General features: G+C 40.0%; 2 protein-coding genes across 2 annotated transcripts; both read left to right on the plus strand.

The window, feature by feature from the left end:
• The first annotated feature begins 10862 nt into the window (after positions 1-10862).
• Positions 10863-11834, plus strand: LOC133976938 (guanylate kinase-like). Its single transcript, XM_062415075.1, has 5 exons — positions 10863-10974; positions 11056-11097; positions 11236-11471; positions 11551-11632; positions 11710-11834. Exons 1-5 carry the CDS (start codon positions 10863-10865, stop codon positions 11832-11834), a joined length of 597 nt encoding a protein of 198 aa, XP_062271059.1.
• Positions 11835-12889: 1055 nt separating this feature from the next.
• LOC133976939 (cytidylate kinase-like) lies at positions 12890-13591 on the plus strand. The gene has a single exon (XM_062415076.1). It carries the CDS (start codon positions 12890-12892, stop codon positions 13589-13591), a length of 702 nt encoding a protein of 233 aa, XP_062271060.1.
• Positions 13592-23884: the final 10293 nt, after the last annotated feature.

The following is a 23884-nucleotide window of genomic DNA, read 5'->3' on the forward strand; positions in this document are numbered from 1 at the left end:
CTTATGGTATTATCCAAATAAAATTGATATTCATCACCCAAAAGTGTTTTAATTTCCGCATGAATCAAATCTATAGTTTCACCCCCTTGTTTAATGGAATGGAAATTCATAAACTGTTCACTGAAATTGGATAGAATTGAAGAGTTGATGATGCAAAATCCATGTTCATAAGTTTTTATTTTTTCCAATAATATTTTCAAATCATCCACCAAATCTACAGCACAATAGAAATACACCTCATGATTTAAATCCCTACCAGAATCAAAAAATTCAACAGGACAATAAAAACTTTGATCGCTCCTCATCAAACGAGGGCCCTCGAAAATCAAACATGTCATCATATTTACTACTATGAGAAAATTGTCCCTTATTTTTCCATTACATGTTCAGTTTAGTACCCGGAAAAGTCTCTTTTTCAGATATTGCTCAGAATCATCATCATCTTCATCCGAAGTGTGTTCAATTTCAGACTCGGATGACATTCCTTGTTCCCTTCGGTCCTCCTTGAGTTTCGCCCGGTAATCCACCCGGGTAAAAACCTCTTCGGGGTTATCCACCAGAGAGTTGGCGTTCCCGATCAATTTTCCTGATGTCAAGGAAATGTGGGGTATGGGTTTACACACCATCTTCAATGTGGTCCACTGGTGTTCGACCCAAGGGGAGATGTCAATCTCGAGATCGTCGGTAACCCATCTCATGACTCCGGGTGATCTGGTCTTATTGGGTCGGTCAAAATTGAAGGGAGCGTGGTAGAAGATGGGTTGGGGTGACATCGGTTCTTTGGGACAGATGATATACACCCCTTGTTTGTGAATCGGGTAGGTAAACTCTTCGAAGAGTTCCATGGTGTAGATATCTTTGTTGGTCAAGACGGTCACCGCGCATGGGTAGAACCCTCTCTGGCTTTTGATAAATGACCGGGTGAAACTCTGGTGGACAATTCCAACATCTTTCAAACAATGGGCCCCACCGCTCAACCTCAATCTAGATCTCAGATGACGATTGGATCCACGGTAGATTTCAGGGATCTGACTCTCCAATAAAAGCTTAGGAATATCCTCGGGGGCGCTCAGAAAATGAACCCATTTTTGGGGCGTATCACACTGAGTGGAATAAGCCATTCTCCAGGCTTTGGCGTACAACACATGATTCCCATTGAGTTTGGACATGGGGATGTGATAGATAAAAGGGGGTCTATTTGATCGGGACCTGGGAATCTTGGTAGGTATCACAATCTCACAAGTGGATTCCTCATCGGATGAAATAAGGATCACCTCTGGATCTACGGGGGTTTCTTCCTTGGACCCAACATCTTCGATCGGACCATCCTCGGGGGACTTTTCCCAAGGTGTCACCATGGGGGGCATCGCCTCCACCTCTTCATCATCATACTCATCATCAGATGAATTATCCGGGGAAGAAATTGCTATTAAGGATAATGGGTCGGGTCCACACAAAACCTCTTGGATTTCATCCTCGAGTTCATCCTGGAGAGGAGTCGGTGGAGTCAATGGTCTAAAGCCCCCCATGGCCATTCGGGAAGTCTTAGCCGAACACCCCTCTTCGGCATCTTCCCAGGCCGATCTAGGTCTTTTCCCACCGGTGATATTACAAGGGAATAACTTGGAGAATTCCATTTCTTTTGGTTGGTTGGTGTGTGTTTTGACTGTTCTCTCAATGAATGATTTTACCCCATTTCAGTGTTCTCTTTTATACCTAGAAGAAGGCGGTGACAAAATAAATGGGTAGGCGTTGTGGGTGGTGACAATATTGACTTACCACTTTAAAAATAGGTTCATTGGAAGGAACGGGAATCACACCATGGACAGATCACACCTCAAGAGAAGAACTACCAGAGTACCCATTAAGACGATGACCACTTTGATTACTCTCAAGAGGCAATCCACGGAAGAACTCCCCATACCCCATAAGCGATCCACCAATGAATTTATGATTCCTTTCCTGGAGAAAATCCCCGAGGAACTCCAGGAGGGGAGTCAACGTATCTATAATCGGGGTTGGTGGGTATGCTTTGGGGATGAGATGAAGAAACGGGGGATGGGTTGTGGATACATGGGAGACAATGAATGCTCCAAATATCACCACGGGGATATTTCTCGCACTGAAATTGCTAAGCTTTTATTGGCTACCAAACCCATTGTGTGGGAACTCCCCAAGGACTTCCACGATAAAGTACCCTTTTGCCCAAGCCCCCGCTCAATTACCCATACGTTTGAGCTCTGGAACGATTACAGTCAATGAAATTTGGATTGTTCACAATAGTTTCATGAGACCAAACGAACATGCCATCTCGGGGATATCTTCACGGGGGATCTTCACCATAGAGCTCTTTCAGGAGTATGCCTACAATGCTCCCGATTTGACATCCCCTTGGCATTTGGACCTCGTGGAGTATCTCCCAAAGGATCCAGCCAATCCAATTATCCGTGGTGAAAGCTCCTCCGAAGCCATTGATGGGCTCCAACATTTGGGGAGACCCTCTCACCAACACAGGCCCCAAGTTATCCTCTGGCCCAAACTTTGGGAACTTGGAATGGATCAATTGGCTGGTGAAATTGTAGAGTATATCAAAGCCACTTTTGAGTTTATCAAAACGGTGAGAGAAGGGGGGCAACAGGGTTGGAGAACCTATTTGGGGAGCCAATGGGAGCTGAAAAACCAAGAGTTGCATCCCCATAGATTGAGATACAGAAAGACCTGGGAGGCTCGGATGAATACTCGCAAAATTTACAAAGAAGAAAAGAGACAACGGGGAGATCCACCCAGCGATGTCGAACACGAGTCTGACTACGACGTCACCCAAGATATTGGATATATGAAATGGGCCAATAACCAACGCCTATCTGTGATCGGAGATGATACCATCCCAAGCGCCCATTACATTTATCACAAGGAAATCATCTTCCAAAAATTACCACCCTTGGGATTTTTCCCCAGGGAAATTACCGGGGGCGCCGAACCCCAAGACCCACCACCAACATCACCCAACCTCTTGTTTTAAAAATCACAGAGACAAAAATTGTTGTTGTATTCATTTTTATTTCAATTTTCAAATCCTAAGTTTGTATAAGAAACTAAATGATTTTGGGGTAGAGTTTTGATCACTTTATCCCAACAAATTTCTTCATCGATATTAACAATAGATAATCCTCTATCCATTGATTGCAAAGGGGTTAATTCCCATTTCTTTTTCAAATCCATATATGCTTGTATGTATTTTTCTTTGATTTGTCTTTCTTGTTGAAGCTCATTTTCCAAATGATTTATTCGCAACAATAAACAATCTCTTTCATTATTATTTGTCCTTTTCGGGAGTCTCTCCATCGTTATTTTGGTTGATATTTTCAATTGGTAGAGGGGGGATATAAGTCTCTTCTTCGGAATCGGATGTAGATTTTCTTCTTCTCTTTTTGGTCTACTTTTAATAGCGAGCCGTTTTTCCTTAGGAGGTTGAGGTTGACTATTGGTTATGGGTCCAAATAATCCATATCTAAAAATTCCATGGATAGATTGATTGGTAGATGTAACTATAACGATTCCCAATAAAATTAAAATAGGGAGTTGTAATGTTACGGGTAAATCTTTGAAGAGAGCTCGGAGAAATTCACCGATGGCTCCACCGATGTGTTTTAATGGTTCGGTAAAAAATGTGGTAAAAGTCATTGAGATGGCTTTTGTTGGTGGGACTAGTAGGGATTGGATTGATGATTAAAACTTCTTGATATTTCTTACATGGATCATCTCTGAGAGTAAAAGTTCCTCGGGCCCATTCTATGGAGATTGAATAAAAGGTCAGGTCACATAATCATGAGAAAATCTACTTTTTGTAAACTCAAACTTACCCTTTATATTATCCATCCAAGTTATTTCTTCAAACCCAAACATTTTGGTGTAATCGCCCCGATTTTCACAATGTTATTTTGATGTTCAGCAAACGCCATCTATTTTTTTACCCAAATAAAAAATTTAGTAAATTCAAAATTTTCGTTTCTGAATAAAATAATGTTTTTTTTTTTAATTTACCTTGTAGAGATAAATCCAATTCCAAATAATACTAATAAAAAACTCAAAATTAAAACTCTCCGGAATTGTTCCCGAGCTGATATTGTAGTTTTAATTTCCAGGGTTAAAATTATAAAAAAGATCAATACCAAAACTCCAACCTAAAAAAAAAAAAAAGAAAGAAATTATTGTAATTTTATTTTCTTCATATCTCCTCACCCCTCGTCCATCATTTTTATCTTACCTGAATAATAAGCTTCAAATGAGACGGTTCGCCACCGTCTTCAACTTTATAAGAGTCTTCCTCGGTGATTTTCTCTACCGTGAATTTTACTCCATTGAATAAATCTACCAAATATTCATCCGTTGATACTCCCTTGAGAGTTTGAATTTTTTCATGACTCAATTGAAATTGAATATGAAAATTTATTCTCTTTGGTGATTTCATTCTTGTGAATCTCGTGAAGAAATTTATTTAAAAGCCGTGATAAAATGCCATCCCCTGGGCAATTCAGAATAGGGGCTTTGTTCTATGATTGGAGAAAAATAAAATGGTTATAAGGGAGGGGGGGGTTGAATTAATTACCAAAAAAAGAAATCCTCCTTACCCTGGTAAACAACATATCGACTCCGTTGATAAAACCAAGAACTAATAAACCACCAAATAATTTCTTTATCATCATCATGAGGATCGCGATTGAAGGTCCGCCTAAAAGTGGAAAACATAGCGTGGCTTTAGCTTGTAGAGAAATTTACGGGTTGAAATACATGGAGGACCAACACAGGGTTCCCTATGTGGTCGGCTACTTGAATGGGTTTTGTAAACATCACCCACGGGGGACAAGAATGATTTTGGATTCCCTATCATTGAAGGGTTGGTAAATTTTCAACATTTTGAAAGTGGTATTTTGAAAAACAAAGATTATGACCGTGATATTTTGGAAATACCACAATATGAAGCGGTGAAAAATCGCCGAGATCAACTCCAATTGGAATATCTCCGTGAGCATTCCTTGGACGGAGGAGGTATCGTGGTCACTCACCTCGAGTCTACCTGGTGGAATAACGCCGATGTGAGAATCTCGTGCAGGGCTACCGTGGATGCCCGAATCAACCGATATGTCACGGAATTGAAATCCAAGGGGGTAGTTTTTAGATCGGATCGTCTCGAGACCCTATTTGTTTATTTTAGCAAAATGGATGAGGTTAATAAAATGGAGCAATTATTGAGGAGAAACGGCCTAGTGGTTCCCCACGTCGAAGGATATGAATTTGATAACACTCAAATCAACATCTCTCAACAAGGAGAAATCCTGAAGGAACTCCTCGGGGGCGTTCCTTTTGTTCCGACGAGATTTGTCTCTAATTTAGAGATCTCCACAAGTGACTAAATCATATCATCAAACCTCTTCTCAAACCCCCTCCAAAATGAACATCGCTGGGATATGCTTTTTCTTCTTGGTGGGCTCTGTGGAGGGAGAACGGATGATTTCGGTCCGAACTGAAACTACAGGAAGTGCATCTACTCAATTGAGTTGGAAGTTGGATGATTCGAGTGACACCATTCAAAAATTTACATGTACTTTTAAAAACAATACTGGTAGTGGGAATGAAATTGAGTTTTACAATTCAAAAACACCTAATGATTATAACACAAATCCTAATAACATATTTTACCAGCGTCAATTTCCCAAACTCAAATTATCCGACAACCAATTGGACATTTATTTGTTAGATATTGATTTTTCAAACCGTGGAATTTATACATGCACGGGGACCACAAATACAAATACTGAAGTGAGTGGTGGAATTAAATTAGAAGTAACATCGCAAATTTCAAATTCCAAAGACTATGATAATGAATTAAATGGTCAATTGGCAATTGGATTAATAACCTTTTTTATAATGTCTGTGGGTATCGGCATTTATTGTATAATCAAAGTGATTCGAAGACGGAGGAAAAATATTCAACCCAAAGAAGAAATTGAGTTGGAAATGACTTTGATATCAGAACCGGATGGACTAGGTGATGGTCCCATTGAAGAACCATCAATGATAACTAGACTCTTGGGTTTTGTGGGAGGAAATCTACATCAGAGATGGATCTAGAAAGGGGGGATTTAGAGATGGGGGGTATTCCGAAAGAGGAAAAAGATGCCGCGGAGAAAGAAATTAAAGAGAAGGAGAAGAAAGAAAAGAAGGAAAAAGATGCCGCGGAGAAAGAAATTAAAGAGAAGGAGAAGAAAGAAAAGAAGGAAAAAGATGCCGCGGAGAAAGAAATTAAAGAGAAGGAGAAGAAAGAAAAGAAGGAAAAAGATGCCGCGGAGAAAGAAATTAAAGAGAAGGAGAAGAAAGAAAAGAAGAAAAAGATGCCGCGGAGAAAGAAATTAAAGAGAAGGAGAAGAAAGAAAAGAAGGAAAAAGATGCCGCGGAGAAAGAAATTAAAGAGAAGGAGAAGAAAGAAAAGAAGGAAAAAGATGCCGCGGAGAAAGAAATTAAGAGAAGGAGAAGAAAGAAAAGAAGGAAAAAGATGCCGCGGAGGAAAAAAAAGATAAAGATGTCGCGGAGAAAGTGGTGGAGGAAAAAGAAGAGGAGAAAGTGGTGGAGGAAAAAGAAGAGGAGAAAGTGGTGGAGGAAAAAGAAGAGGAGAAAGTGGTGGAGGAAAAAGAAGAGGAGAAAGTGGTGGAGGAAAAAGAAGAGGAGAAAGTGGTTATTGATACCAAAGAAAAAGATGCCACCACGATTTACATCAATGAAATACCCACCACAAGTCTCTAACCAAATGATCACACAACAGTCATTGTAATCATGTAATATTTTTATTGAATAAAAAAATCAAATCATGAATTTTTGTGTTTTAAAAATTCAATTTCTTCTTCGTCGCTATCGCTATCCGAGGATAAAATCATCAAAAGCTCTTCATCGGTAACATCAAGTCTAACCTTCCTGATTCTCCATCGGAGAAATAATCCACCCAAAAGAAGAAGGAAACAAACCACAAAAAATAGTGGTTGGACCCAATTTACGGGCGGTTGTGGAAGATCGATCACTTTTTGATATACCCAAAAACTTTCATTGTGTATTCCGTGACATTGATAAATTCCAACATCTCTTTCATCTCCTGGTGTAATTGTAAGAATGTTATTTGAAAAACGAATAAACTTGGATTGAAATGAATGTAATGCTGTAAATGTTTTATTGTGATAAATTCCCAAGGTTCGATTTTCACTCCCTTCAACACACCAAGATGTATAGATGATATCTTCTTTATTATCATCGGGCACAATACAATGAAATTTGATTGGTGTAAAATAAGCCATTTTAAATAGGATACAAAGACAAAATATTCTTACAAAGAAAACCATTTTGATATATTCTTAATATAAGACGATATATTTCAATTTAGTAAGTTTACTCTTCGATAAAAATTACTGTTTCTTCCATGATTTTGTCACTAGAAATTTTACGAGATTTTTTACAACAACAAAATCCAACCAAACACATGACAACGATTAATAAAATGGCTCCACCGAGTCCCATCCCGAGGTAGATCCATCCCAGGTTATCCTTTGGGGGTTGTTTGGGAAGTGGGACAAAGGTACCGGTCTTGGTAATTTCTCCAACGGTGAGTTCTACAATGGATCCGATATATTCCTGGCCTGCTTCATTGGCATCTCTCCGTCAACAAAATATCGGCAGGTATATCTCCCCGGTGTCTCCTGGGACCAGACTCTTCAAGGTGATCGAAAGATTATTATTATTTGTAGAGTCAGATAATGTTATTCTGGGTGGGACCACACCCGAATGATAAATGTCACTTGTTTGATTATCTTTACCCCAGGTAATATTCTTAGGGACTCGTGTTCCGGTTGAGAAGGTCACACATGGGAGAACGATGTCAGTTCCTTGGGTGGCGTTCATGGTGGTTACCTCTGGGACTAAAATAAGGAGAGTGATTAGAAGAATTTTTCATCAATAAAATTAATTATTAAAAAAAAAACCAACACAACTTACCATATTTTAGATTCACAGAACAAAAAATTTTGGGGGGTTAGTGTATTGTTCCTGAAATCTGTAAATCCCTTGGTCTTCAATTGTTGGGTTGTTGATCTGGAAGCGTAAATTTCCCTTTGTTATTTCAGGGTATCCCCCCCCAACAGATGTCCATCGGGTTACGGGATAATCAGAATGAAGATTTACAGCAGGTCTAAACCCACCATTATATTGAAACACAATTTTGTTCGTAATTGTGTTTTTATACCCTTCGACTTTACCATCCGTTGATATTGATGTTTTATTCGTACATTGGAGGTCAATGGTGGTACTAAATTCCATATCCACCACTGCCCCTCCCCCCACCAGAAAGGCCACAAAGAATATAGCCCCAAACATTTTTCCAATTGTGTGATCCTAGGTAAAAACCAATGAATCCTTTATAGTTATATTTGTAATAAATGTCGCCACCCACTAATATCTCATTGGAGCTCACTAGTAAATGTCACCTCCCACTCTAATCTCATTGGTTCTATATTATCTATATAATTCAAACTCCCCACCAAACTCTTCAATCATCATCATGTTAACATTACTGCTACTCGGTGTCCTGGTGGGGATCACCCACTCCCTTTCCGAGCCATACTCTTCCTATAAAGAGCGCCCCTATGGGGTCAGTGTAGAGAAACACGTTGGTGATAACGTTACCCTTTTCTGTCCAAGTACTCATAGGGAAAATATTTATGCGATTGTGTGGGATCGAAGTTATACACCAGTAGGACCTTTCAATGTATTGATTAAGTATACCACGGACCACGTTCCAATAAAACAATTTCGATCGAATATCCATGGAAGGGAGTTCCCCATAGGTTCTGGAAATTTTTCTATTGAACTTAGGGATTTGAAAATGGAGGATTTTGATAGATATTATTGTTGTTCTGCAATAGATACAAATGGAGCTACTCTTTTCGAGAATCAACCTTTTTATCTTCGCTTACCACACAAGGTAAGGTATAATTCCCATTAGTTTTGTTTGTTGTATTTTCCAATTTCCAAGTAATAACCCCTTATTTGCTCCCCTCAGGTTCACCCCAATGGAAATCGCCCATTGATTAAACTTCCACCGGGGTTGATGCCGTGGAAACCCCTCAAACCCAAACCCACCATGCGACGCCCCGAGGGAGTCCCCGAATGGATGATTGATTGTTATCTTTCAATGACTGTAATGGTTGTGATATTTGGATTATTGTGGAATTATAGATGGACAAGAAGATTTTTTCAATAAAAATTTTTATTACATTTCACAATCACAATGTCTTCTATATCTATTATGTCCTTGGTACATTGACCTCAGACCCGCAATTAAATAACCAAATATAGTCAATATTCCAAGTATAATTATAATTCCAACCACGCTCAAAGCCTCATCGATGAGTGTATAATCTCCGATATCAAATCGAGTCACATGTGACACAAATCGACCATCTTTGTAATGAACTTGACATTCATAAAGGCCGGACCATTCCTGATTGAGATCTGGAATATGAAGGTCACCATTTTCACTCACGGAACATTTGGTAAAATACCCAGGAACCACATAATCTCCACCGATACATTCTCCCAATGATAGATTCCCATAATAGTTCCCATCCAAAAGGGTTGAATAAGAGATTTTTCTCACTTGGTCCATTCTTTCAATGTTACATTTCAAATGGATATCGACCCAAATCCCAATAACAATTGGGCAACAACATAAAATCAAAAAAATTGTCCCCAAATGATTAACAGCCATGGTAGGATTTTGGTTCAGGCTCATCGGTAGGATTGGTGATGAGAGGTTGTTTTTCCAAGTCTTTAAGATTCATTTTTCGGTTTCTATAACAATCATAAAGTTCCCAAACCCAGAGTCCCAAAACAAATCCTCCAATGAGTACTCCGACCATAATCAACACCAAAATCAAAATGTCGGTCAAAAGTCCACCATAAAAAAAGGGGATTTTCACCATATAATACAAGGTCAATCCTCCCGTCTCCGTAATAAATTTGGGTGTGTGTCCGATTTTCACCTCGGTGGTCTGAGTTGATGTTGTATTTTCTTCACAAGTGTATACACCATTATTTTCCATCGATACATTCATCAGAGTAATGCTCTTGTTATCATTTTCTAACTGAACAACAAATTTGGATAAGGAATCGATGTAAAAAACTCCATCTTGAACAATTCCAAATTTCCTGGGATTAACAACCCCCTTTCCTTTAAAAAACCAATCAATTTCTTTATTATTGGCACCAACTCCACATGGGAGAGTTACATTGGATCCTTCGGCAATCTCCTGTGAGGACTCCCCAAGGGAGAGAACTGCGAGAAACATCAAGGATAAAATAATCTTCATTTTGAAGTTCGATTGATGTATACCATTCTCTTCTCGACCTCAATATTTTACAAATTATGACCTAAGATGAATTTTGATATGGAGGAGGATCAAGGGTTTGATTACACTCTTGGTTAGAACAGTGTATAATAATTATTTTTGGATCGGAATTGTTAGTGGTAGATTGTGGAGTCTTACACCAATTCATCCACCGCACAAAATATTCAATAAATAACAACACCAATCCAATCATACCCAATATACTAATTCCACCACCCAAAGACATGTTGTATTCTCCGACCTGACTCATGATTGTGTTTTATTTATTATTGTTATTGTTGTTTAATATTCTGATAGGTTTCATGATCAACCCAAGAAATCCCAATAGAAAATGATGAAATAAAACTTGATTAAAGTTGACTTTTGTGGTTCTAATTGGGTAGAATTCAGATATGGATATTCAAAAAAAAAAATATGGCTGGACCTAGACCCATTGTACTTTGTGGACCATCCGGGGCTGGAAAAAGCACACTTGTGAAAAAACTCATGAAAGATTATGAGGGGATATTTGGATTTAGTGTCTCCCGTGAGTATTTTTCCCCAAAGATTTTGAAGAAAAAAAGGGGAAATCCAATATATCAATAAACCATTCCTTTTTCCCCATTAGATACCACTAGAACTCCTCGTTTCGGTGAAGAAAATGGAAAAGGTAATTTGACTTTTTCTCCTCGGAGTAATTTAGCTAAGCGTTTGGTTTTCAATTTTGGAAGTGGTGCAGAGTAAATTGTGAAACCAACCCAACAAATTATTAAAATCATAATAATAATTTCTATCATTTTCTCCCTAGATTATCACTTTATCACTCGAGAAATAATGGAATGGGGAATCAACCAAGGAGATTTTATTGAATATACAGAATTTTCTGGTAATATGTATGGAACAAGTAAAACATCAATTCAAGACGTCCAATCCAAGAATCTCATTTGTATATTGGATATTGATATCCAAGGAGTCTTAAATATAAAAAAAACCAATCTGGACCCAATCTATATTTCAATTCAACCTCCCTCTCTAGATATTTTGGTAAGAATTTTAACTCAAGAATTTTTATTTCCCTAATATAGCCACATTTCATAATTTTTAAAATTTTTGATTTTCTTAGGAAACTAGGTTAAGAAATAGGAAAACCGAGACCGAAGAAAGTCTTCAAAAACGCCTCCACGCTGCAAAAATTGACATGAATGGTAATTTTTTTTCCCACCGTAATGTTTAAATATAAATAAAATAATAAAAATTTATAAAATTTCTTTTTTTTTCATAGCGGACACTCAACTCTTTGACGCTGTGATAATCAATGATGACCTGGATAGAGCCTACGAGGATTTCACCAACGTGATATTTTCACTGGAATCTCCAATTGAGCATTACATATATGTTGTTATTTAAAATGACTGAAATAAAAATTGAGAACAAACAAAATATCGTGTCACAATTTTTTTATTTCATTTTTCACCAATATTTCAAGGAATCAATTCAGGGCATATAGCTTCAATTTCACTTTGAGTGGGTTTATAGACTCCACCAGAAGCGATGAGGATATCCATAAACTGATCAATCGCCTGTGCTTTAGTGAGATTCGTAGTATCAATCACAAATCTGGGGTTTCCATTCCCAACACTATCTTCATCTTCACCGGTGTGATCAACCCCCTCTTTATCATCCCGATCTTTCAAGATCCCAGGAATTTCCTTGAAATCAACTCTCAAAATATTCCGAACTCCTCTCAGGGCATTGAGGTATCTCAAGGTGCGCACTTCCCGGGTCGCCCTACATGAGATTCTCAGATTGGCCTCATTCCAAATGCTAGACGTTGGATGAACAACCACAATCCCCCCACCGCCATTTCCACATCGTGTCAAGTAAGCTTCTTGGATTCGATCTTGTTGATTCTGGACGTTAAAGAATCGTTGTAGTTGAACCACATCATATTCACATCGTGGGGTCAAAATAGAAGGATTAGCTGACCATTCGGTCAAATTTGTCTCAGTGAGACAATAATTGAGGATCATCTCCAACCCCTCCACTTGGTGAGATTGTTTCCTATAGAGAAACCCCATAGCGGCACTCATGGTGGTCCTTGGTTGAAAATACTCAACCCCGGTGAGATATTTCCCACCGAGTCCCAATATGTGTTTACCGCTTTTAGGTGGACCTTCGATGGCAACCTTGAATCCAGGGGTTGGTCGAAACCCAGCCATTTTCTTCAAAAGACTTTGAATCGTTATTGGGTCTCCCCGTTGGGGGTTCTGGGCGGTACTCATAATCGGTGATGTTGAATTTTGATTATACAAGATGTTGGATAACTTTTTTATACCAAGTCAAGAAGACCACACCTTGGGGCGTTGACTTGAGGGAAAATGTCACCACCCTCTATAATTTGATTGGATGTAGATTTTATTATAAAAGAAGATCATCATCTTCAAAGTTTAAACAATATCAAGATGTCTATTCAACAAGGGCCATATAAAATCCCATTGAAAAGGGGGTTCAAAATAATCTTCGATGGGCATTTCTGTGGAGGTAGAAAATACCTCGGGTATATCTTGAAAGAGATTTGTGAGCTCAAATTCTTGGATTATGGGTTGATGTACAAGGCCCTGGGGTATATCAATACCTTCGATTGTTGGACCAACGGCCCAGATTCTGCTGAAAGAGCCACGGAAGAATTTATCGAGGGGATAGACCACTCTAAACTCAAAACCTTATACCCCGAAGATAAGGCCGAGTGTATTGCCACGGGGGATTATGGTTATTTGAGGGATCAGTTGGTTTTAAATAGGGATAAATACTTTAACCAAGATGCCCCATTGATACTCAGTGGAAGGCATCTAGCGGCGGCATATCCCGAGGCGGACCTAAAGATTTTTATCACCGCCGACTTCAACACCAGGTTTCTCCGGTACAAAGCCAAAATTGATGAGGGAGGGTACCAACCTAGATTTCAGAGAGAAATTAGGAACGATGACAAAAGGGTGAAAGAAAATGATTACACCCATTATTGGGATATCCCCGGGGAGTATCTCCCTGGACACCCCAATTACCAAGAAAACACTATGATTTTTGATACCACTGGAATGTCTGTGGGGGAACAGATTGAAAAATTACTCGAGATTATCGAAGGGTTTGGTGGGATGGCGCGGTAGGGTCCGGCGTGGCCCACCGCCCCGAGTCGAAGACGGTGATGGTGATCCACACGACGGACAAAACCAAATGGGAAATGTTGGATGAATTCATGGATGTTTTGATCGCTTTCGGAGGAGTCTATAAAAAACCAACGAACGGAAATGTTGTTGTTGATGATGTTGTTGTTTGAATGAATAAATAAAAAACATGGAAAAAAAATTACTACTTTTCAAATTATTTTTATTATAGGAGGGTTTTCCAAAGATTTTTTATATCCGTATACACATTTAAAGAAATATCCACAAACGCCCAGCGCAAAGATGATAAATAAAATTACCCCAATCTTTATAGCCCTTTGGGTTAATTCCTCGGGGGTAATCTCTGCCCGAGTCTCTCCGCAGAGGACTGCCTCGATAGAAGAATAGAGGAGGACGATCATCAAATAGGTTAACATGATGATGAAGATGAATTTTTCTCCTTTTGCTCTTTTTTTTTAACTACCCCCTCTCCGGTTAACCCCGCCGTTCAAACAAACAAACAATAACAAATTATTATATGAAAGAAATCTTTTATTTTGACCCATCGATGGGATCTTTCAAGAGATTGAAATCCATTCTAAACACATTGACATTATCGGTCTCTAATTTACTTGACACGTAGGACGCAATCACGATATCCCGAATAACCCCGTGGTGATAATGACAGGATTTATCATGGTCGGTTCTCAAATCGTTGATAAAGTCCTCGGCGGTGGTCATATTCTTTGGGAGTGATCACCGTCCGAAGGGGTCCCGTGCATCCCTTTGGTCGAGTGGCCTCGATGATCCATTCTTTCCAAGGGGTAGATCTGTAAATTTGAACCAAGAGGTTATTATTGGGGGGGTCCCCGTGGGTGAAAGTCTCCCCGGTTCCTTGGATGATGGTTTCGTGTACAGGACCGTATTTCCTCGGGGGTCCGTCCCAATCGCAAACTTTGGTGATGGGATAACTTTCGATGCATTCGCACCGATAAACATCTAGGGGGAATTTACAAGAAACGGCCCACCCGGGGTCGGTCTGGTTACAAATTACCCCCCGAGTCTTTTTCAAAACGTAGACTCTCATTTTAAATATATCGGGGTTTGAAATGGATCGGCTTCTATCACAAATGCATTCATCGCTCGATTTTAAAAAGGCATATGAATCACCGGTATCAACAAAAAGAGCGGCAACAACCACCACTATCAAGATCAACATCTTCCCCTCGTGTGTGTCTCTAAGTAGAGTCTCCTTGTGTTTTTATTCAGTGGATCAACCTTAATCCCTCCCCCATAAACAACAACAACCAAACAATATTTTTTTTTTTTTATATTTTTATTTTTCATTCAAAATCAATAATCCCCTGGGGTTAGAACCCCAAAGGTATCCAATAGGGTGACGACATCCCGATAAATTCTCTGGGGTATATGCTATCGGTGGAAAAAACAATGCCGTTTTTCATTTGTGATTGAATCCAAAAAGATGTGGGAACCTCGAATCCCTCCCCTTCGTAATCCACCAAAACCTTCTCCAGGGCGAGACAGCCCCCGAGGGTCTCCCGTTCGGTTTTAGATAGAGTTGTGAAAATCCTACCGGCTCTAATGGAAAAGGGGGCCGCGCAACAGACCTTCAAATCGGCCTCTGGAAAATAATTCTCGGCGTTTCTCCCCTCGACGATCACTCTCGGGTGTCTTTTCACAAACTCTTTAGCGTAATTGATCACCAGTTCTCTCACGTTGAGATTCCTAAAGAGATTTTCCGCGGAGAGTCTCAATGCCCAACCGCTCAACTCCTCAGGTGAAAACCCATCAATTGCACCGATGGCATCCTCGACAAATTTTTCCATCCTGACAAACTCCATGCCGAAATTCCAATCCCTCTGGGCGCTCCTCTGATAGAGGAGAATCGCTCCCTTGTATATCTTGGAGAGATCCAAATGGGCCATCCCAAAGGTCTCGCTACAGACTTTGGCCACGGAAGATTTACCGCTGCCGATCAAACCGGACACCGTCATTAAAAATCTTACATCTTTGATAGTCTGAACGGTGCCTTTGGGCCCGTAGACATCACGAGGTGCGCAGCTCAAATTGAAAGACATGGTTTTGGTTGGTTTTGCTGATCGTTGGTGATTGTAAACCTCGGAGGTTGTCCTTTCTTATGTGACAAAATGGGAAGGACATCATAGGGAGATCCAATGAGGAGCTACTGGGTGGTGACAACCCAGAGAGATTTGTCCCATTTAAGCAAGGGTATTTTCTTCTAACAGGTCATCAAGCAACTGAACTCCTCAGAGAACTCAGCAACTGAACTCCTCTCCTGAGACTAATATCAAACCTCAAGAAAACTCAACCACACCCAATCAATTTATCAAAAATGTCTTTCTCTACTCAGTTGACTTCTCTTTTGACCATCTCCGAGAATCACCCCGGACATGAAGAGTTTCTGGCTTATCGCAACCAGATGCTCTCTCGTAGAGAGCCCTATGTGTCTTGCGGCCCTTGTACCTCAGCCGCTTACGATTCCCCATTGAGTGTTGAGGAAGAGAGAAATATTTGGAGAGAGGAGAATGCTAAGGATATGGCTGATGAGAAGCTCAGGAATGAGATCCTGAATGCCAAGTGGGCCAAGGATGATATGACGATGATTGCTGAGAGATACACCGAGATTGCCACCGGAGTTCCTACTCGCCCAGCTCCCCCTCCACCTTGCTCCGGGTGTGAGAATCTCACCATCTTTTACAACAACAAGATGGAGGAACTGAAGCAGGATTGGTCCAATGCCATGGATTCTGTCCTCATGAGGGAGATGGAGAATAAAGAACGACTTGTCAGCTCTTTGAGGGACCAGCTCGCTGCAGCCAATAACAACTAAGTCCCTATGAAAGGGCTAGAGTGTAATAATGTGTTTGTGTTGAAAAATGAATAAATAAAATTGATTTTGAAATTTAATATGGTTTCCTATCTTTTAATCTCCAAGGGGATACTTGGGAATGGTTAGGGGGGAAAACTCATCTGAGGATAGCCTCAATGAGGAAAGCTCAAAACTTTGTAATAATTTTTTTAACTCTGAGGGGAAATTACCAAAAGTGCTCACTTGAAAAGAGTTTTTAACTCAATCAATGGATGGGGAAAAAACCAAGTGGTAATTTGACCGTTTTTGAAAATGGGGGAAAACATGGTGAATAAAACTGCAAAATGGTTACTAGATCTTTGGGGGAAATCATGGGGAAGAAAACTACAAGTATATACACCTTGAGACTTTCAACTCAAAGAGTGAGAATAATAATTTTTTTTTTGATTTTTAATTTTTTTTCTAACTCAAAGAGACAACTACAAATGTTAGTTCCATTTCAATACATAGGTAAAAAAAAATTGAAGAAAACCTTAATGAGAGAACAGAGGTGGGGAAACTATGATTTTTTTTTCCATAATTTTTATTTCATTTCATTTCTTTTCACATACAAATTATTCAACAATTGTCTACCAAAGCGTCCTTCAAAATATAAAATTCTTTTCTGAAATCTATCTCTATCTCTACCGATTTTCTCCCACGGAGAAATCCTCATCTCGGTCATATAGTGAGGTAAAACATGTACTCGAACCATGGGTTCGAATCGAACAGATTTCTTTATTTTCTTATTATTATTATTAAGAAAAAACCATTCGAATAATAGTAAAATAGCCAACATCCTAGGATTAATTATGGAGATAGGTTCTCGGGGATTAGGGGGTAGAAGAGACTCCGTATCTGGATATCGGTTTATTTTTCCTCGGGTAAGATAAGACCGTTTCACCCCACCGATAGATGAATCCAAAGATAATCCTCGGGGCATATCTTGAAGGAGAGGTCTTTTAAGATTTTTCTTTCCAAGTTAAAAATTTATTTTATTTTTTGTTCAACAAGAGAAAAATGTAAAAAATCTCTCACAAAATTGAATTTGTGTTGAAGAATCCCCATTCTTTTTACTGGGTATAATAAAGAAGATGGAAAGATTGAGATATTTTCATGGTTTTTTATTTCATTTTTAAAAAAAAGAACAACAAATATATACACACATTCCTCCCCACTTTCAATCCCAAAGTTTTTTTATCATTCCCAAACAAGGGAAGATGTCAGCAGCAACAATTCATCTTTTGTCTCGATGATGATGATTGCCTCTCGTTGTTGGTGCATTGGAATGATGATACCGATAACATCGGTGAGGGAGCCCGTCTTTGTGTTGTTGGGGTAGTTGGTGGTGTGGTGTAATCCTCATCATCTTCGGGGATAATCACCACAGTGGCATGCCCCAAATGGGCCCACAACTCCTGAGGGATACCTGCTTCCATCAATGCCAAGGAATCCATTTTCTAGAGAAAGGAGAAAAATATATTTAATGATTTTGTTTAAATTTCTTTTTTAATTTTTTTCTCCCTATGATTTTCTTTACATACCTTTTTTTTTTGAGTAGTAATTCAAAGTCTGGAGGTTGTGAAGAGTCAAAGAAGAAATGATTTTTATCGTATAAATTTCCCGAGGTTGATTATTATAGGGAAAACTCAAAGTGGTAACCACCCACTATCACTCCATTGGTGGAAAACTCCGAGTGGTAACCACCCACAACTCTTTTCGGGGGGCTAACTTCATGGTGGGGTATACCTTCTCGGAGGTTCTATGTGTTGATATACAAAACACTATTTCACCGATATTTGTTATTTATATAGAGGTGGTAAATAGATGTTTGGATCAATTAAACAATCATGGAACAATCAGTATTGAGCCGACCCTTTTTCCTCTATAAATACCAAGAGGACGAATATGAAAAAATTTACGGGTCCAGTAACCCCCTGGTGTACATTAACCCAGATTTTATCACCCAGAGACCAAACAACATCGATAGACGCACCATGGGGAGGACCAGGGTCGTGTCTTACCCCTCTGATTGGATCTCAACAAAACCCCAATTGATTAAATCCCCTCTGACAGGGGCCGAAACGTTTATGTCCTTGGTGGGACAGAGTGGAATTGGGATCGATAAATTTATCGATGGATTCCAGTATGCCCTAAATAATATCCCTCCACAGTTTTATAAGGAGCCCTTTCTAAGAAGACCCGAGATGGTTAAATGGCAGGATGATAATAGGGATATCACCCGGGAAGTTTATGACTTGATTTGGGAAACTTGGGGTGATATCTGGAATACAGTTCCCACCACGGAGATTAACCAGAGGGTAGCCCGGGGTAGAATGATTGTACCAGATTTCCGAACTATGACTCTCCGTGGAGAGTTTGAAACTTATGATGATTTTATTATCAAAATTTTTCAATTGATGCATTTTTATGTTCATGAGCTCAAAAATTTGGTTGATTTACACGACACTACGTCATTTACAATGATCCCCAATCTTCCCATTGCGGAGATTATCAAGGGGTTAGCTCAATTGGTTAGCTCTAAAGATATTTCAGAAACGGATGGATTCAAAATGTGTTCTGCTTTATTTGAGGATGTTATGAGGAAAATTTATATTTTTCTCCCCGAGGTAGAACTCATTCAGAAACACACCGTGATACTTGTCTCATCTCTAACCCCCGGTACTTTAGCTCTTTGCGGTGACCGCCGTAGAGAAAGTTTTCATAAATATGAAAAGTACTTGTGGATTACAGCCGGGACAATGTTAAAATTTGGAGCCGTTATTGATATCGGTTCCAATTTTGTTTCAGAATTTTTTAGATCTAACCAAGATGTAAAAACTTTTACTCTAATTAAATCTCTCCCTGTAAATCATCCACTCAGAGTACTTTGGACAGGTTTTCATTTGAAATCTTTTATTTGAAACAACAACAACAATAAAAAATGTATAAAAAATAAATCTTGTGTGTGTTACATTTTTATTATTATCTGGGTGGGGAATGGTATGGCGCAGGTCGTCTCAGGGGTGTTACATTTCCAACTGCTCCCCTTCGTTGGGTTCGCCTGGAGATGTGAGCCACATTATTGTTCATTTGAGTATTTGCCCATCTCTGAGCAGATCTCCGGGGAGATGGTGGTGGTGCAGGAGGTGCAAAGGGCCTCATTTCCGCTGCTCCAATTCTTTGGAGAATCACTCCCATTATTCTCCTCACGGGAGTCACTGATGGAGTTGACCGCAAGACTCGATCGCTAGATCCAATATCCGTGGGAACCCTACGACCACCCAAAACTATAGAGATATCGGTTGGGGGAGGTTCAGGGACGTCTTCATCTTCATCTGAAGAGATATCATCATAGGGGCTAGATTGTGCTGGTGCTACAATGGTTTCTTCATCATCTTCATCTTCTTCAGCTGAAGAGATATCCTCATAGATTATCCCCGTGGCTGATGAGGTTGTTCTGGGCGGTGGGGTTGGGAGAGTTTGAGTTTCTACATCGCTGCTCTCTTCCATGATTTCCATTTGGGGCAAAGGCCCGGGGCGTCTACCCCGAGCTGGTACATTGGGTGGGGGGTCTATACCAAAGGCTGAATCTGGGATAAGAGATTCCCCCAAGTCATCTCCATTAAAATCTTCCCCAGAGGGTGTAATCCAGGGGAGAAACTGGGGATCTAGAATTAAGATTTCTTTCAATGTCTTGTTGGCCAAGGCCATGACAGATTTGAGGGGGCCTGGAGGTGTGGTCCCAATCTCAAGAGTGACGTTGATGTGGCGCCGACAAAAGGGGCATGAGGTCCCACCAGCTGATGATCTCTCGTTATAGAGAGTCTTGAGACAATCTCCACAGAGCTCATGACCACATCCCAGTGTGTATAACTTGTTTGTGAGATGGAGGCAAACGTTACAGACAATATTGTTGAGAACCCCCTCGAGGAATTTCCTCAAAATGGTCTCATAGGAGAGTCCATCCCCGGAGCTGGTTCCCGGAGCGGATGGGCTCGGGTTGCACGACCCAGGGGTGGAGGACCCAGGGGAAGAAGACAACTCCGAGGGGTCGGAATGGAAAAGAACGTTGGCAAGCTCGGCCAGACTACCTTCCCCAGGGCGACTAAAATGAAAATAGCAAAATACATTTGGTTAAAAAAATACATTTATCAAAATAAAAAAAATATCCAAAGGGAACTAAAAATTATAATAATCAATGAAAACGAAGAAGAAGATGAGGACTCTGATAGAAAAGAGTTTTTTCTATATTGTAAAATATTTTCCTATCAACCAACAAATAACATTTATCTATCGTTGAGGTTATTTTATCATCGTTTGAATTATCCCTTCATTAAACAAACTCCTATATTTATCCAACGCACGGCCCTTCAAAAAATTCTCACTAAATTAATCATCCGAGGTAAGGGGATTCGGGATAAAACAATTTTGGACAAGATTACCAGTTTAATCCCCTTTGATGATGATATCTCTCTTAAACAAATTGCCCCCGATAGCGATTCACAATGTCTCTTTATGGGTTGTCAAACACAAAAGGGTAATATTTTTATTCTTCAATGTATAGATATAGGTGCGTTGGAAATTACCAAGATTATCAATTGGTCTTTTCTATGTACTAAATCACATTTGATTAAAATGATGTACACTCTTCAATCTTTAAATGATGAAACTATAGAATATCAAATCGGGGTTTCTCTGATGGTGGGATGATAATAATACTCACGGTGGGGAAGAAGGTGGGGTGATGGAACTTATGGAAGACAAGGGGGAAAGGGCTTCAATTTCCATATTGAGAAGCTCCAAAGTGGGTATCAGGACTTGGGTCTCGTCATCATCGTCATCATCATCAATGATGATTATATCTGGGTCTGCTTCGGGAGTGGACATGTTAGGGAGAGGTTGTGGATTGAATGAAATGAAGTCGTAATTGTAGTGGGGTTGTTATATAGAGACTCTGGTGGGTGGGACTAGTGGGTTATCCAATGGGATTTTAAGGGCGGTGATATTTCTGGAGTTTAACCAATGAGGAGTCAAGGGGCTGGGTTAAAAAAGGATTTGTCACCGCCCCAGTGCCATTGAGTTCGAGTTTGAATACTGGTAGTCAAGAAAATGTCATTCATTCCATTGGGTGACCTTATGAATGAATAGTAAATAGAGGCGTGTGAGTGGAAGGAGTGTTTGTTTTGCCAATATGGGGATGCGCGCGCAGCATAGTGAGCTGTATATAGAGAGCACCCGTTAGAGACTTTATTCATTCACTAATCTAACCTCACTTGAGCAACAGAAAAGAACTTAAATAAACTAACAAAAACCTCCAAAGAATAAAAAGAAATAAGAAATGGCTTCTCCTGGTCTTATCCTCCAAATCGTCCTGGGACTCGGTCTTTTGGGAGCTCTTAACGGGCGACCCACTGATAAGACCAATCTCATGCTGTTCAACTCTCATCCAACAACGAGTAGCTGTGCTACGAAACATCAACCGGGGTGCCCCTTTAATAAGTTCCTGAAGGGGGATAAATGCTGTGATATGTGTCCTCCCGGCTACTACGGTGTATCTACCGGCCCCGAAGAGACCTGCGGAACTCACTGCAGAATCGCTCCCGAGGGGACGTTCAGCCCAGACTGGAACATTCGCCCACACCCCATCGCATGTAAGACATGCACCGGGACTGCAAAGATTTACGTCCAAGATTGTTCCACCGAGACCAATGCTCGGTGTGGATGTGACGCGGGGTGGAAATGCACCATAGCCGAAACCTATTGGGGCGGCTGCGAAGGAGAGTGTGTACCCGGAGATAAAGTTCCAGGAGAACTCTGATGAACACTGTGAGACTGAGACTTTTCTTGTGTTATAATCACGGGGTCCCAATGTGTGGGAGTCCCCAAAAGTTGAATCAATGTTTTTTTATATTCAACCAGATTATTGAAATCTTGTGAGGTGATTTGTTTGAATAAACCTTTGACTAAAATCTTTACTTGAAGCGTCTTTGATTCATACACTTTGAGTTTTATACATTTAAACCACTCGGTTTTATTCTTGGGGGAAGCCTTGACTAGATGAACCGCTAGGGTATCTACGATGGCTTCCCCCAAGTCTCTATCTACCATGAGTTCCAATTGGTGTTGAGGGTGATGGTGATTATTTTTATGGTGAATGGACTGTAATAAAGAGTAGAGGTCTCGACCCATTTCATTCATTTGAGATTGAGTCGTGGGCTCTGGGGGGTTATCATAGTCGAGGTGAACCTTGGCTAAAGCGCTAGATAAGATGGCTTCGGGGGGACTAACCCCGGAAGCATCATGGGTAACTAGTCTGTGGACAAATAATCTATCTCTTAGAATTTTATTCATAAAAAATCCCACCGCAATTACCATACTGTGATGAATCATTAAATTGGTATAGTGTTGTGTAGGATCCAATATAGATTGAATTGTTTCATCGTGTTTAGGGAGCCATGTACCAATATTAAATTGACCCAATAATTCAATGGAAGTTTTATAAGGAAGATAGGTAACATTGGTAGTCATTTTTTTAAATATACTTTTTATTATACACAATATACAAACAACTAATAATTTTAAAATTTTCTACTCCTGGGATTCCTTGTCGAGAATCTCCCAGAGGTTGTGAGTCTGGGAATCTCCAACAGCCTCTCCATCAATGTGGGGTACCCGCGTGAGAATCTCATTGACGATATTTTTGATATCCTTTTGAAAATCGTTAAAATCTTTCATTGCAATTTCATGGGTCTCCAGCGCCTGTTTGATTTGTTCAACGTCAGAAAAGATGATAGATAGTTTTTTAAGAGCCTCACTAGTTTCATTTAGAGAAGATGTCATATTGAGCTCGTCCTCAATTTTGATAATCTCTTGAACAATATTATCGATGAGACTCAAATCTTTATGCATAGTGGTAATTTTTTCCTCTAGGGTCATTGGAATTGATGTTGATGAAATGTTTGGGGATGATGTGTTCGTTGGATCGGGGGTTGTTGTGGTGGTAAACCCCTCTGTAATTGGTTCGGGGGCCGTGGTAGTGGTAAACCCCCCCTCTGTAATTGACTCGGGGGGTGTGGTAGTGGTAAACCCCTCTGTAATTGGCTCGGGGGTAGTGCTCTGGGTAAAAACCACCGGGGAGACCCCAATGAGGAGAATCGCGGTGAAAATCAAAAAAGAATTCATCTCTTTGGGTTGATTTGATTGATAGTTGGAGAATTGAGTGTTTAATATCTGATCTGTTCAATAGGGTTCCTTTATGAAGTACAATTTTCGGTGATTCCTATAGGGGTCCACCCCAATCCTTGATCACCCCCACTAGGGATCCCCGTGGGAGACCCCGTAGTAGAAAAAAAATTTTTTAAATTGCAATTTTCCGATTTTTTTCTACAGAGCCCAAAAAACGC

This window comes from Scomber scombrus, unplaced genomic scaffold (genome assembly GCF_963691925.1).
Source record: "Scomber scombrus unplaced genomic scaffold, fScoSco1.1 SCAFFOLD_76, whole genome shotgun sequence".
NCBI classification, from domain to species: Eukaryota; Metazoa; Chordata; class Actinopteri; order Scombriformes; family Scombridae; genus Scomber; species Scomber scombrus.

What these genes read in the sequence shown, in the direction of transcription:
- LOC133976939 (XM_062415076.1), top strand. Translation starts at nt 12,890, where the DNA reads ATGTCTATTCAACAAGGGCCATATAAAATCCCATTGAAAAGGGGGTTC.
- LOC133976938 (XM_062415075.1), top strand. Translation starts at nt 10,863, where the DNA reads ATGGCTGGACCTAGACCCATTGTACTTTGTGGACCATCCGGGGCTGGA. An exon ending in ATTTGGATTTAGTGTCTCCC is followed by an intron (nt 10,975 to 11,055) that starts GTGAGTATTTTT and finishes TTTCCCCATTAG; the next exon opens with ATACCACTAGAACTCCTCGT. An exon ending in CTCCCTCTCTAGATATTTTG is followed by an intron (nt 11,472 to 11,550) that starts GTAAGAATTTTA and finishes TGATTTTCTTAG; the next exon opens with GAAACTAGGTTAAGAAATAG.